General features: G+C 43.8%; 1 protein-coding gene across 1 annotated transcript in view; it reads left to right on the top strand.

Moving 5' to 3' along the window:
- The window catches only part of DNAH5 (dynein axonemal heavy chain 5), a 308,983-nt gene that overhangs the window by 121,898 nt on the left and 171,982 nt on the right, over positions 1 to 15,103 (top strand). The window contains exons 15-16 of the mRNA XM_077809166.1: positions 7,288 to 7,494; positions 14,355 to 14,526. Coding sequence (XP_077665292.1) covers positions 7,288 to 7,494; positions 14,355 to 14,526 — 379 coding nt within the window. The remainder of the gene's footprint in view (positions 1 to 7,287; positions 7,495 to 14,354; positions 14,527 to 15,103) is intronic.

The following is a 15,103-nucleotide window of genomic DNA, read 5'->3' on the forward strand; positions in this document are numbered from 1 at the left end:
GCAGCCTATCTTCCTGGGGCCCTGAATAAATACCATGGACGAACTAAGCAGACATTTTCCCTGGGATCACGAATGGGAGATAAACGACATGATCATAAGCAATATATTCTGCGTTTGGGGGCTATCCAACCCTGGACCTCTTCGCGACTGAAGAACAAGAAATGTCCCGAATTTTGCTCCAGAGCTGGATTGGGCAAACATTCCCTAGGAGATGCATTCCTGATCGCATGGGCTCAACACTTAATGTATGCTTTCCCCCCAGTACTGGTTCTCCACAGAGTTCTGACAAAGTTATGAACAGATCGTGCCACGGTAATTCTGATTGCCCCGTCATGGCCCAGACAACTGTGGTTTCCGTTCCTCACCAGAATGTCAATTCACCCACCGATTTCATTGCCCCTCACTCCGAACCTCTTATTGCAGCAATATGGCCGATTTCTTCACCCCAACCTGTCCATGCTTCACCTGAAAGCTTGGTTCCTACATGGTTCTCCCAAAATGAACTAGCATGCTCTGAGCAGGTTCAAAGAGTGCTCCTACATAGCAGAACACAATCTACTCACATCACCTATCTCCAAAAGTGGAAGCGATTTCACACAATGGTGCACAACTAAACAACTTCCTCCTACTTCTGAACCTCTTCCACCCATACTTGACTACCTATTAGACCTTAAGCAATCTGGCCTTTCTTTCAGCTCCATCAAGGTCCACTTAGCTGCTATTACAACTTTTCATGACAAGGTCAACGATACCTCTGTTTTTGCTCATCCAGTCACTATGTGTTTTCTTAAAGGGCTCCAATCCCTATACCCGGACATTACCTCCTACCCCACTGTGGGACTTCACTTAGTATTATCCTGCTTAACTCAACAACCATTCGAGCCCCTAGCCACTTGCTCCCTCTTACACTTCTCTATGAAAACAGCATTCTTAGTGGCAATCACCTCCGCCAGATGTGCAGGAGAAATAGCCGCTCTCATGGCGGACCCACCGTACCCACACTATTTTTTAAGGATAAGGTAACCCTCCGACTACACCCCAAATTTCTTCAAAAGGTGCATTCGTCATTCCACATCAATGAGCTGATACACCTACCAACCTTCTTTTCTAAACCACATGCAAACTCTTTTGAATCAACGATGCATTGAGGAGCACACCGAAAGGACACCTATTTCTACCCAGAGACTTTCAAACTGAGTGTATCCAACTGTGCTATCAGATAAAGAAAGTTACACCTCCAGTTGGCATCAGAACTCACTCCACTAGATCTGTGGCTACCTCTGTGGCTTTTCTACGCAAAGTTCCTCTGGCTGACATCTGTAAAGCAGCCACTTGGACTTCTGAACACGCATTTGTTAAGCATTATGCCCTTACTCAAGGCCCTCTCTCTGATACATGAGTAGGCAGAGCTGTACTATCTACTGCATTTCTACCAAATCCAAAGTCCCTACCTCCTTGAGATAAACTACTTTTAAGTCACCTGGAGTGGAGCACCCACAGGGACATCTCTCTCTTGAAGAGGAGGTTACTCACCCTGTGCAGTAACTGATGTTCTTCAAGATGAGTGTCCCTGTGGGTGCTCCACTACCCACCCTTCTCCCCTCTACTTTCGAGTTGGGGTAGCCTCCTTTGTAGAGAAGGAACTGAGGAGACTGATCATGCATGCGTACTATTAAGGTACACTCAGAGTGGGGGAGAGGGGTAGGCTCTGCGTGTGCGTGACCGGTACGAGTACTGCTGTAAAAATCTCAGAGTGAAGGTGCAGGGATGCACCAACACCTGGAGTGGAGCACCCACAGGGACACTCATCTCAAAGAACATCAGTTATTGCACAGGGTGAGTAACTTCCTCTTCCTCTATAGAAATAGGGATTTGATGGACACTTAGAAATATTCACTGTTCTTCAGTGACAGCTGAATGACTTATTGAGTTTCTAGCTGATCGTAAAATATGTGGCCCAGCTGACATGTTGCAAAGCTTTAGAGATACTGGAGGGACTTGTCTTTACCATTACATCCTACCATGAGAGCTCTAGAGTTGGTTTCTGCACCTGGTCTCCCAGATGGCCTGTGCAGTAGTTATTGGGAACATAACAGAAACATTCCTCCAATGCCTCTCTGCCATGTATATTGGCCAAACCGGACAGCCGCTACGCAAAAGAATAAATGGACACAAATCTGACATCAGGAATCATAACATTCAGAAACAAGTAGGAGAACACTTCAGTCTCTCTGGTCACTCAATAACAGACCTAAAAGTGGCAATTCTTCTTCAACAAAAAAAACTTAAACAGATTCCAACGTGAAGCTGCAGAACTGGAATTAATTTGCAAACTGGATACCATCAGATTAGGCCTGAATGGAGACTGGGAGTGGTTGGGTCATTACAAAACCTAAACTTAATTTCCCCAATACTAATTTCTCCCTACTGTTACTCACACCTTCTTGTCAACTGTCTAATTGGCCACTCTCTTACCACTTCAAAAGTTATTTTTCTTCCCTTGGTATCCTGCTGTTAATTGATTTATCTCATTAGACTGACCTCAAACTTGGTAAAGCAACCTCCATCCTTTCATGTATTTATACCTGCTCCTGTATTTTCACACCATGCATCTGATGAAGTGGGTTCTAACCCATGAAAGCTTACGCCCAAATAAATCTGTTAGTCTCTAAGGTGCCACAAGACTCCTTGTTTTTTTTGCTGATACAGACTAACATGGCTACCACTCTAAAACCTGTCGTCCTCCTCTGAGCTGCTAGCAACTCCTTGCATAGACCCCTTTGGCCATTCCAGAGGTTAGTCACCAACTAGATCTTTTCTGTCTCTAATTTTTGCTAAAAGAGCCTTACCTTGCCCATCTCCCTCTTTCTACAGTAAGATAGTTACCACCATGATCTCTTGTAATCTTGTGTCAGTGGTGAAGGAGTTTGGACATTAAAAGTAAGCTTGCAGCAATACTGGGCTTGTGTGCTTATGTTAGTACAGGAGGGGAAGAGGCATAAGGGATACTTCATAGAGAAATGTTTTAAAAAATTGAGTGAAAAACATCTAATAAATTCAAGAGGAAAAGGATTGCACCTTTGTGGAAGGGATAATGAATCTCTTAACAGAAATGTGGGGACTCCAGAATTTCTTTGTGGAAAGTTGTGTTGCCTTATTTGCACAATGAATGTTATGGAAAAATAACATCAGTAATTTACAGTAATATTAGCTGAATTATTATAAATGAACTTGCAAGATGTGAAATGACTTGACAGCTTCCTGAGAGCATGAATTATTGCAGTTGTGTTCAATGTGTCATTGCATTGAATTTGTGACTATTTGAGCAGCCTCTACAAGTGTGTTTTGGCCCTTGAAATATGGTGAAAAGCTCTGCTACATCTCTGATCGGAAAGTAAAATACTGTGCCCGACGTGGAATAAATCACATGGCAGAGTATTGCTTAGGCAGCCATTATCTACAACTTTTGAACTGATAATGATGATCAAGGGAGAGAGAATAATGAGGAATGGACATATAGCTATCGCTGAGACATAGCAGCAGCAGGTAGTTCAGGTTGGGATTATTTCCCATACAAGGCAAGAAGCTGTGTTCCACTTACCCCAAAATAACTAAAAATACAGATTTGTCATTTTTTCAAATTATAATAAATTTGGAAGAACCTGGAGCAGGGGTCGGTAACCTTTCAAAGAAGAGCCATTTTTTGGTTTTTGTCTTTGACAAAAATATTTCGAGAGATGCATTACATGCAAAGCTACTTGTAGAGTTAGAATTTATCAACTAATAATAATTGAACATATTAAAGTTATTACTATTCACCAATACTTTTAATATGACTTCTGCCATTTGAATTTGAATATAAACAGGAGAGGGCTCTGGGCTGGGGCAGGGGATTGGGGTGCAGGAGGGGGTATGGGGTTGGGGAGGGAGTTTGGGTGCAGGAGGGGGTGCAAGGTACATGCTTTGGCCGGGAGGCGCTTACCACAGGTGGCTCCCGGCAGGCGGCAAAGCCGGGCTCTGGCCCAATGCCACTCCAGGAAGTGGCTGGCTGTTGCTATGTCTCTGTGAGCCACTGGTGGCTGGGGGAGGGGGGAAGAGAGAGGAGGCGGCTCCGTGAGCTGCCTCCGCCCCAGCACCATCCTCAAAACCCCATCCTGTGGGGGCGCTGCTTGTGGGTGCTGCCAGTGCACTGAGACCTGCTGCCACCCTCCCCCGAAAGGGGCACACTGAGACGTACCAGCAGCCGGTCGCTTCTGGGAGTGGTGTGGGGCCAGCACCCTGCTGCATCGCTGTCTGGGAGCCACCTGTGGTAAGCGCCTCCTGGCCAGAACCTGCACCTTGCACCCCCTCAGAAAATGGCTGCCTGCAAAGGGGGCAGCCAAAGAGCCGCATGCGGCTCCGGACCCCTGACCTAGAGGATAATAGTGTTAGCCAGCATGGATTTTTCAAGAACAAATCATGCCAAACCAACTTAATTTCCTTTTTTGACACAGTTACTAGTGGATAGGGGCAAGCAGAAGATGTGATATAGCTTGATTTCAGTAAGGCTTTTGACACACTTATATGGGACTGTAATAGAGCCGGACTCACCCGGCGGCGCCTCCTGCTGGTTGTCCCTGGGAATTAGCTAGTCAGCCTCTGGAGCACCCTCTGCCATCTGGTGATCCGCCTTATCGCCAGCCCCAGTTCCTCCCAGGACCCAGTGCCTCCTCCCACTGGGGTGCTGCCCCCTGGCAGTAAACCCCAACAATCCCTGAGGGTCTCCCCTCCCCGGGGAACCCCCACCCACTACCCCACCTCGCCTCAGTCTTGGCTACTGCCAGTCATCGCTTAGCCCCACTCCCTTAACAGACTGCAGTGTATCAGCCACTCATCACAGGCGAAGGGGTTTGGACCTGCTGCTTCTGTCTACCAGTGGGGTGCCCCCTTGCAACCTCAATACCTAATAGGCCCTAATCTAGGCCTCGCAGCTGGGGGTTTCCAGGCCGGAGATCCCCTGGTCTTTCCCCCTCAGCCCTGCCCCAATCTAGGTACGCCCTCAGGTCCCTGCAGCCAGTCCCTTCCCTCTCTGAACACACAGAGAGAGAGAGACTGGCTAAGCTTCAGCCTAGCAGCCCCTTTATAGGCCCTGGCTCTCTCCCAGGGCTGGCTTTTAAGCCCCACAGGGCAGGAGCGGGTAACCACCCCGCTACAGGGACACTAGGGAAATGTGGCCTAGATGAAATTATTATAATGTGGGTTTGCAACTTTTTGAAAAACTACTCAAAAATTTGAGTGGTTTGCTGCCACACTGGGAGGAGGCATCTAGTGGGGTCCTGCAAGGGTCTGTCCAGAGTCCAGTACCATTCAATCATTTCATTAGTGACTTGGATAATGGAATGGAGAGTATGTTTATAAAACCTGTGGATGACAGCAAGCTGGTAGATGTTGCAATCACTCTGGAGGACAGGATTAAACTTCCAAAGGACCTTGACAAACTGGAAAATTGATCTGAAATTCACAATAAGGGTAGTTAAGCACTGGAATAGCCTTCGAAGAGAGGTCATGGAATCTCCATCACTGGAGGTTTTTAAGAAGAGGTTAGACAAACACCTGTATTTCTAGGCCATCCCAGACTTGATCTTGCATCCGTGCAGGGGGCTGGACTATGTGATCTCTCAGAGTCCTATTCAGCCCTACATTTCTATGGTCATGGAGGCTCTCCATTCTATTTGTGACACTACTTCCTTCATAGCTCCAGTTTGTGTTGCTGCATTAATTTTCATGTTCATGGCCTGCCTGATTAATTTAGGTGGAATATAGGTTCCCAAAGAGCTAAAGATGTTAACATAACCCAGTTACAGCTGAATGTTAAACAATTTTAAAGAAGGTTTTGAGCTTGGTATACAGAGACCGTAGCCTGTTTAGTATCATTGCAAACACACAATTAAAAGCCTTTTTAACCTCTTATTAAAGATACAGAAAAGAAGCTCTGGTGTGGGTGGGGAGAGGGGGATGGGAGAAGGGCTTATTAAAGTATTAAGTAAGGCTTTTAGTTTAACAGCACTTTTTGTTTCCATTTTTTTGCTGGAGAATTTTTAGAAGGAAAACCCCCTTGTCTGACAGTTGTTTAGATGGTATTAAAGCTGGTAATAGCTGTCCTTTTTGGGGAAAAGAGAAGTTAGTTGAGATGGGCAGGAGCTGTTATTGCGACTGCTAAAGTTGGATTCTATTTCCTAAAAAGACAAACACACACAAAAGGGAAGAGAAAAGAATAGCAAAGTTAGAAAATGCAGCTTCTGTCTTTTTCTTGTTGACTAGTACTTGTAAACTTATTGAGAAAACACGGGCACAGCATACTGTTTTGTTAGCAGGCTGTTTAGGGCACTCTTTTTAGGTGTACAGGCTCACAGCAGTGTTGCAAAATATATAGCCTTGGCCAGCTAAGCCAGACTCTTATTAAACAGAACACAAAGGAGAGAGGTAGAAAAGAAAAGTAATAAGGTAGGAAAGGACGGGGGAGATAAAGTCTTACAACCCGGATGGTGGTCAGGATTCAGCTGGAGCTAGTAGAGGTGGCAATGTCATCTGGGCTCACCCTCCCCTATTTTTTTGCCCAGGTTGGTCAGGACACTTCTTCGTAACAGGCTGATGAAGGCTGGGGTCCCAGAGACAGTGGGGGTGGCAGTCATGATGGTGAAGCTAGTTCCAGAAGCCACTTTTTCCCCCAAATGCTTTTTTGTTAAATGACCATAAAAAGGAGAGATATCTAGAATAGCCCATTTCCTTGCTATTTTGTTATTAATTAGTCCTAATTTCTGACTTACCAGTTTTTGTTTATACATTTTTGGTCCTTAACTTTTTTTGTTCACCAGGCATGATTTTAACAGTCCTTGAGTGGTATTAGTGAAGCCCTTCTTGTTTAAATTAATTTAGCTTTTGGGATTTCTTTACCTTTTTTGAAACAATTTTATATAATAGGCTATTGTTATAATTCATGCATCATTACCCACTTTTTACAGTTGAGCTCACAATTAGGGTAAACTTCTAGGCCCAATTATTACAACAGAACCAAAATTCGGAAGAAAATATAGGTAGTTACTTAGCTTGGCGAGAAGGCAGTTTTTCACTCTAATCTAAATGGAGGTGATATTAAGCTTAGATTCAGACTGTATCAGATTGGAGTATTAGTTTAAGTTTCCACTAACACTTTTGCAATTCAGGCTCGAGGTATATATTTGTATCCAAATTCAGAGCATAGTGTTGACTTGGTTGTGATTTGGCAAGACTGTTTCTTGTTTCCTGCAGATTGAAGTAACGAAAACAGGGCTTCAGGCATCCCTGTTGGTGAAGGCTCCAGAGACAGGAGAATTATTTGTGAATTTTGACCCTCAGATATTGACTTTAATTCGGGAAACAGAGTGCATGGCTCACATGCACCTTGAAATCCCATCCTTCGCGATTGCTCTACAGCAAAAGCAAGACTCATACAAGAAGAATTTCAATCAACTGCAGGTAGGTTTATTTTATTCATTTAGATCTGCATAGAGCTATTGAAAGCTCCAATAATTTCATGAAAGTAAATAAGATAGTATTTTTATAAGATTGAAAATGAACAAATTCAGACTACTATGCACCAGTAAAGTGATTAAGATGGGAAAAGGACTTGACAATTCACCTCCATCTTTTTCCTGCAATTTTTTAGATGCTACAATGACTTTGTTCTTAAACATAACCTCTAGGAGGCATGGCAGTGTGGAAGGAAGGCGCTGAGGTCTAGAAGTTTGGAGTGGTGGAAGCAATTCCTCAGTAATATAACCTTATTTCTGATTTGCTGTATGAGTTCAGGCAAAGCAGTTGACATTTCTCAAACACAACTGTGGTTCAGCTTTGAGCACAATTTGGGTAGGGGACAGCAATGAGGCATGCCAACCCAGCAGTTGCCCCTAAAAGTATTGTGCCTTGGATAGGAACAAAGACTCCAGTAACTGGGCAGTGCAGCTGCTGCACCAGCATTACACCTAGTGTACTTTTTGGGCCTGCTGTGCTAGAAGATGCAGAGAGAAGATGGAGCCTTGGTTTCTCCTCTTGTCTCTTAATTTCCTTTTGGGAAGTTAGCTGCCATCAACAGTGGTACAAGCCAGCAGCAATCATTAGGCTCAAAAGAATGAGACCAAGGATGGAAGATGGGCAAATCTCATGCTTTTACTGCAAGCCCTTGGGTCAGGGATTCTCTTTTTCTCTGGGTATGTCTACAGTGCAATAAAAGACCCATGCCACACTGCAGCTGGCCTGGCTCACAGGGCTGCGAGGGGGAAGGATCTCCGATCCCAGGCTCCAGCCCGAGCCCCACCGTCTACACTGCTATTTTTAGTCCTGCCGCCCAAGTCTGAGCTCTAAGACTCAGTGCCATGGGTTTTTTATTGAAGGGTTGTCAGGGTTCCCTCCCCACTCTGAACTCTAGGGTACAGATCTGGGGACCCGCATGAAAGACCCCCTAAGCTTATTTCTACCAGCTTAGGGTAAAACTTCCCCAAGGCACAAACTTTTTGCCCTTGGACGGTACTCTGCCACCACCAAGTGATTTAACAAAGAATTAGGGAAGAGACCACTTGGAGACGTCTTCCCCCAAAATATCCCCTCCAAGCCTTACACCCCCTTTCCTGGGGAGGCTTGAGAATAAACAAGATGAGCACAGGCCAGCCTTGGGTTTTTAGGACCCTAAAAAGTCAATCAGATTCTTACAAAAACAGAACTTTATTAGAAGAACAAAACAAAGATAAAAGAACAACTCTGCAGGATTAGAATGGAAGATAATCTCACAGGCAGTCAGATTCAAAACATAGAGATCCCTCTAGGCAAAACCTTAAGTTACAAAAAGACTCAAAAACAGGAATACACATTCCTTCCAGCACAGTGAATTTCACAAGCCAAAACCAAAAGAAAATCTAACACATTTTCTAGCTAGATTACTTACTAACTCTATAGGAGTTGGATTGCTTTCTTTCTTGATCTGTCCCCGCAGAGGCATCACACAGACAGACAAACCCTTCCACCCTCCTGCCCCCCCTCAGATTTGAAAGTATCTTGTCCCCTTATTGGTCATTTTGGTCAGGTGCGAGCCAGGTTACTTGAGCTTCTTAACCCTTTACAGGTAAGAGGATTTTGCCTCTGTTCAGGAGGGATTTTATAGCAGTGTATACAGAAAGGTGGTTACCCTTCCCTTTATATTTGACACTCCCCCCAAATCACAGATAGTGTTGGACAGCCAGTTCCACACTGGCTGTGATTTCTTCCTGGTGCTCTCGGAGAAAACAGAGTTAATTAGACACATGTACCTTTAGATATACTACTGACTATATAAAAACTAACAGTATTTCCCACATCTCAAGGATGATTTTAACCAGTTGATTCTGGAAAACTTTCACGGGAGAGTGCATCACCCACTTTGTTAGAAGCTCCTGAAATGTGTTGTATTTCAAAATCAAAATCTTGGAGAGCTAAACTCCACCGAATAAGTTTTTTTGTTATTTCCCTTGGTGGTATGAAGCCACTGTAGCACAGCATGGTCGGTTTGCAGGTTGAAACGCCATCCCCAAAAGTATGGACGTAGCTTTTCCAGAGCGTAGACAATGGCGTAACATTCTTTTTCACTGATTGACCAGTGGCTTTCCCTCTCAGACAGCTTCTTGCTGAGAAACACGACAGGATGGAACTCTTGATTCAGTCCTTCCTGAATTAAAACTGCTCCCACACCATGCTTGGATGCATCTGTGGTTACTAGGAACGGTTTGTCAAAGTCTGGGGCCCTTAGTACAGGGTCAGACATGAGTGTTGCTTTAAGCTGGTTAAAGGCTTTCTGACACTTCGGTCCACTGAACGGCATTTGGCTGTTTCTTTTTGGTTAGGTCTGTCAGTGGGGCGGCGACACTTTTTGTCTAGCACCTAGTCCAATAGGGCTCAAATTCTAACTGGAGTCTTTGCGTGCTACTGCCATACGAATATATAATATAAGCTTTTTGAACTCATCTACTTCAGCTCACCCCCCTCTTGTTGCTCCTTTTCTTCATATGTGTAAGGGGATAATTAGTTTCTCATATGGGCACTGTAATGATTGCTTGATGCTTTTGCAGTACTTGGAAGCTGCCAAATGTTTCATACTGTGACAAATTTCAAAGAATGTCCTGGAACTTTATGGTTGGGTTGTGAGAGCCAGTTGTTGCTAGGGCGTGAGGAAGGGATCTCAGAAAAAAGCTTATGCCTAGTCTATTTTTATCTCCCATCGTTCTTCTAGAGACCATTGGTCCTGTTCAGAGCAGAGAAGGTCAAAGCTGACTTTTAGCCACTGTTAATAGACTCGGTTTTAGGAGCGGAAAAGTCCAGGAAGCAAGTCCTGGGGATGCTTCACTGGCTTACTATGCTGGTTTCAAAGAATGATGTGGAGGCACTCTGGCCCACTTCAAGAAAGAGCCCTGCGAGTCTACTGAGACTCCCGTAAATAAAGTAGAGGAAAGGAGGCCTGTTTCTGACCATTCTTGATTCGCCATGCTGGGAAACAGGAGAAGTCAGTGTTCTGGGTAATGCAGGATCCCCTTTCTTGCAAATAGAGCTTGAGGGGGGTCATGTTTTCATAACTGAGAAGGACCTCTTGGTGAGTAAAACCTGTGGAGAGTACAGGAAGAGGCCTATAGATCGGTTCCTATTCAAAACTTTTGGATTTGAAGAAATTCAAACAGATTAGGTCACTTATCAATTTAAAAGAGTGGTTTGGATTTATTACAAACCAGGGTGTTTACAGAATACAATTTCTATCTTTGTCCTCCTTCATATATACATTTCAGTGGTGGGCAGTGGCATCCTGTCATGCCGTTGTGTGTAGTAAGATCACACAGTAGTGAAGCAAGTATATTTCAAACTAAATGTTTGTAGCCTCTAGATATCTTTATATCAAATTTCCAGGTATATTCATAGATTTGTTAAAAACATTCTGCTAGCTCCTTTTAAACTTAAAACTGCATCACCAGTTGTCAGAATGTCTTCATGTGATGTCTTTTGACTGGGCTATTAAAAGATGGCCTTCCTTTAAAAAATTAGAAGTATTGGCTTAGGGTCTCAAAAATATTGAAAATTCTGACTTCTAATTTACTTGTATTATCATTTAGCTCCCATGAAAAGGTATTGCAGAAAAAAGACTTTAGCATCAATATCAGATCCATATGTAGACTTGACCCCCGACCCACCAAAACTAAACCTACTTCTTACAATTTTCCAACTTTTTTATCATTTAATGTTCAAGCTACTTAATATAGCAAACGCTGATTTTTCAAAAAGGCTCCAGAGATAATCCTGGCAATTACAGCCTGTTAAGCATAACTTCAGTGCCAGGCATGTTGATTGAAACTATAGTAAAGGACAGAATTATCAGATACATAGATGATGAACACTATGTTGGGGATGAGTCAACATGGCTTTTGTAAAGGGAAATCATGCCTCACCTATCTATTAGAATTCCTTGAGAGTGTCAACAAGCACGTTCACAAGGGAGATGCAGTGCATATAGCATACTTGGACTTTCAGAAAGCCTTTGACAAGGTCCCTCATCAAAGACTCTTAAGCAAAGTAAGGAGTCATGGGATAAGAGGGAGGGTCCTCTCAGGGATCAGTAACTGGATAAAAGATGGGAAACAAAGGTAGGAATAAATGATCAGTTTTCACAATGAAGAAAGGTAAATAATGTGGCCTCCCAGGATCTGCACTGGGACCTGTGCTGTTCAACATGTTCATAAATGATCTGGAAAAGGGAATGAACAGTGAGGTGGCAAAATTTGCAAATGATACAAAACTATTGAAGATAGTTAAGTCCAAAGCTGACAGCGAAGAGTTACAAAGGGATCTCACAAAACTGTGTGACTGGCAACAAAATGGGAGATGAAATTCAGTGTTGATAAGTGCAAAGTAATGAACATTGGAAAACATAATCTCCACTATACATACAAAATGATGAGTTCTAAATGAGCTGTTACCACTCATTTAAGAGATTTTGGAGTTGTTGTGGATAGTTCTCTGAAGACATCTGCTCAGTGTGCAGTGGCAATCAAAAAAGGTAACAATCTTAGGAACCATTAGGCAAGGGATAGATAAGAAAGAAAATATAATGTCACGATCTAAATCCATGATACACCCCCACTGAGAATACTGCTTGCTGTTCTGGTCACCCCATCTGTTGCAGTGTATGTACATCCTGTCCCCTGTTGGGGTAGATCGTGGGTGTGGTGGCACTGCAGTTACGGGCTACCAGACTGTCTTGGGATTCAAGATACTTTGGCTCAATGCCCAGAGTAAAAGTGGCTGCACTTGGGTTCAGGGCTGCATGGCCTACTGGCCTGAGACAAAGTGGCGGCCCTTGAGAGCCGGGCTGCATGGCCTAGTGGCCAGGGTCAGGGGCCATCACCCAGGGTGGTGACCTGCTGGGGTAGGGGGATCCGGGCCCTCCCTGCTCCATGGGTCCCAGCCCAGGGCCCTGCCAGTGGCAAGTGTGTCCACCACCCAGTCAGCAAGGATCCTACCGCAACACACTGATTCTGCTTTAAGGGGGTTACAACTCACTCCCCCTCCTGGGGACACTTCTTACCCTGTTTCCTGAAGTCATGGTCTGTTTGATGTTGGGGTCTCCAGGCTCTTTGGTGCAGGTAACTCCCTCTGACTGCAGCTGGTTAGCTGTAGGCAACAGGTCTCCAGTCTGGTTCTTGGGATCTCTGGCTCCCGCAGGCAAGGGCTGTAGTGACTCCTGGGCTGGAGCCTCCACCAAACGTCCTTCCTCTTTGGCAGTCATCCCAGACTGAGCTGAGCTGTTCTCCTTTATACTAGCACAGCAACTGGAGCATGCCCAGCATGGTCTGAGGGTGGGATTAACCCTTTCTTGCTAGTGTGGGGTATGCACACCCTGTCACACCATCTCAAAAAAGATGCATTAGAATTGAAAAAAGTACAGAGAAGGGCAACAAAACAATTAGGGATATGGAACAGCTTCCATATGAGGAGAGATTAAAAAGACTGGGACCTGTCAGTTTAGCAAGGAGATGACTGGTGGGAGGATATGATACAGGTCTATAAAATCATGAATAGTGTGGAGAAAGCAAATAAGGAAGTGTTATTTACCCTTAGCATAACACAAGAACCAGGGGTCACCCAAGGAAATTAATAGGCAGCAGATTTAAAGGAAGGAAGTACTACTTCACACAATGCTCAGTCAACCTGAATTCATTGCCAGGAAATGTAGTGAAGAGCAAAAGTATAACTGGGTTAAAAAAAGAATTAGATAAGTTCATGGAGGATAGGTTCATCAATGACTATTAGCCCAGATGGTCAGAGATGCAACCCCGTGCTCTGGGTGTCCCTAAACTTCTGGCTGCCAGAAGCTGGGACTGGATGACATATCAAAATTGCTCTGTTCTATTGATTCCCTCTGAAACATCTGGCACTGACCACTTCTGGAAGAGGGGATACTCGGTTAGACGGACCATTGGTCTGACCCAGGATAGCCATTGGTATGTTCATGGTAAACTGTTTCTCTGCATTAGAATGCTACACCCATCCACGCTTGGCTGCAGCATCTTGGCCTGAGACCAAAACTAAAAAAAGCAACCTTAAATTCTGGGTGCCCAGCTTGAGTCATCTGAGATCTAATATTTCAAAGGTCTGGATCCACCTGGGACTACAATTGCTTTAGGTTAGTTTGCAGATGCTCACTCACCTGTGGAAAAATGAGGCTTTAGGAGAGTTAAGATGGGTACCCAAAGCTAAAGGGTGCCTTTTAGAACTTATCCCTGTGTGGCGTACTAGGCTCTGAGAACTGGACTTCTATCCAGTCATTGTACTAAGTGGCACGGTTGGAAGTGCTGTCTATTAGATTAAATATAAGAGGCCCTGATCAATATGTTCAAGATAACGTTGTGTTTTTGGCAAGGATGTTAATTTTGTTATCCTAGCCGAATTCTAATTCTGATTAGACAGTGACACTGAAGTCCCTTCAAAGCTTCATTTAAGTTAATTCTTGTCTTCCCTTTGCTCCAGTTACGTTGGGCAGTGGTGGCAGTGCATTTCAGTGATCAGGTGTTTGTGGTATTTTTGTAGAAGACTTTAGGGTTCTTAAGGTTTAGTAGTGTCATTAAAAATACAGAGTTAACGCCAACGTGAAAAAAATCAAGTGTTCCATTGTTTCAAAAATACTTTTTTGTAAAATGGAAAATAATAAAAACCTGACTTTTCATGAAGAGTGGAACTTTGTTTTTAGTGTAACTAGATGCAAATGTCAGCATACCGAAAGGTTTGCATCGTGCTTGTTAATTAGTGTTATTACCCTCCATTTATTTCAGATGATGCTGGCAGAATATAAGAGAGTTAAATCAAAAATACAAACACCCATTGATCAACTAATGGCTCCTCACTTAGCTAATGTAGATGATGCTATCCAGCCTGGTTTAACTTCACTAAACTGGACTTCCCTGAACACTGAGAAATACATAAATAATATTTTTGACAAACTAGGTAAGCATGCTTGTAGTGAATCAGCATTCTTCCACTGAACTTTGAGTTGTTTGCTTCAGTCTAGATATACAGTCCAATGTTAAGTGCAACATTCACTTTTATTATACAGTTTATACTGTTGCATAAATTAAAACACCAAAATTCTCACCCATAGTGTACTGTAATGTTTTTTCACCCCATGGGAGCCAAATTCTGAGCTGCCTTAATTTCAGTTCAATCTCACTGACTTCCCTGGGATCTCAGTGGGGCTGTATGGGTCATTCACCAATATTGCTGCCATGTCTACTTGCCTGCAGCATGCCAATACTTGAAGAAAATAAGAGGGAAAGGGGCAAACTCTATCGAGCTTCACCATTATGATATTCTCCTCTACTTCCCCAGCAGCTTCCACATATCAATCTCTGCCTTGTCTGGGCCTCTCTGCCCGTTTACGTAAAAGTCCTCTTATGTTGTCACTGAACAACTTCTTATCTTGCTGAATTAGCATTTTTTTCTAAAACTCTTGTAAATCCACTAATACATAAGCTGCCATCCAGGGCTCCAATGCCTTTTGAATTTTTAGCATATTCTGTCATAC

Source organism: Eretmochelys imbricata, chromosome 2 (genome assembly GCF_965152235.1).
Source record: "Eretmochelys imbricata isolate rEreImb1 chromosome 2, rEreImb1.hap1, whole genome shotgun sequence".
NCBI lineage: Eukaryota > Metazoa > Chordata > Testudines > Cheloniidae > Eretmochelys > Eretmochelys imbricata.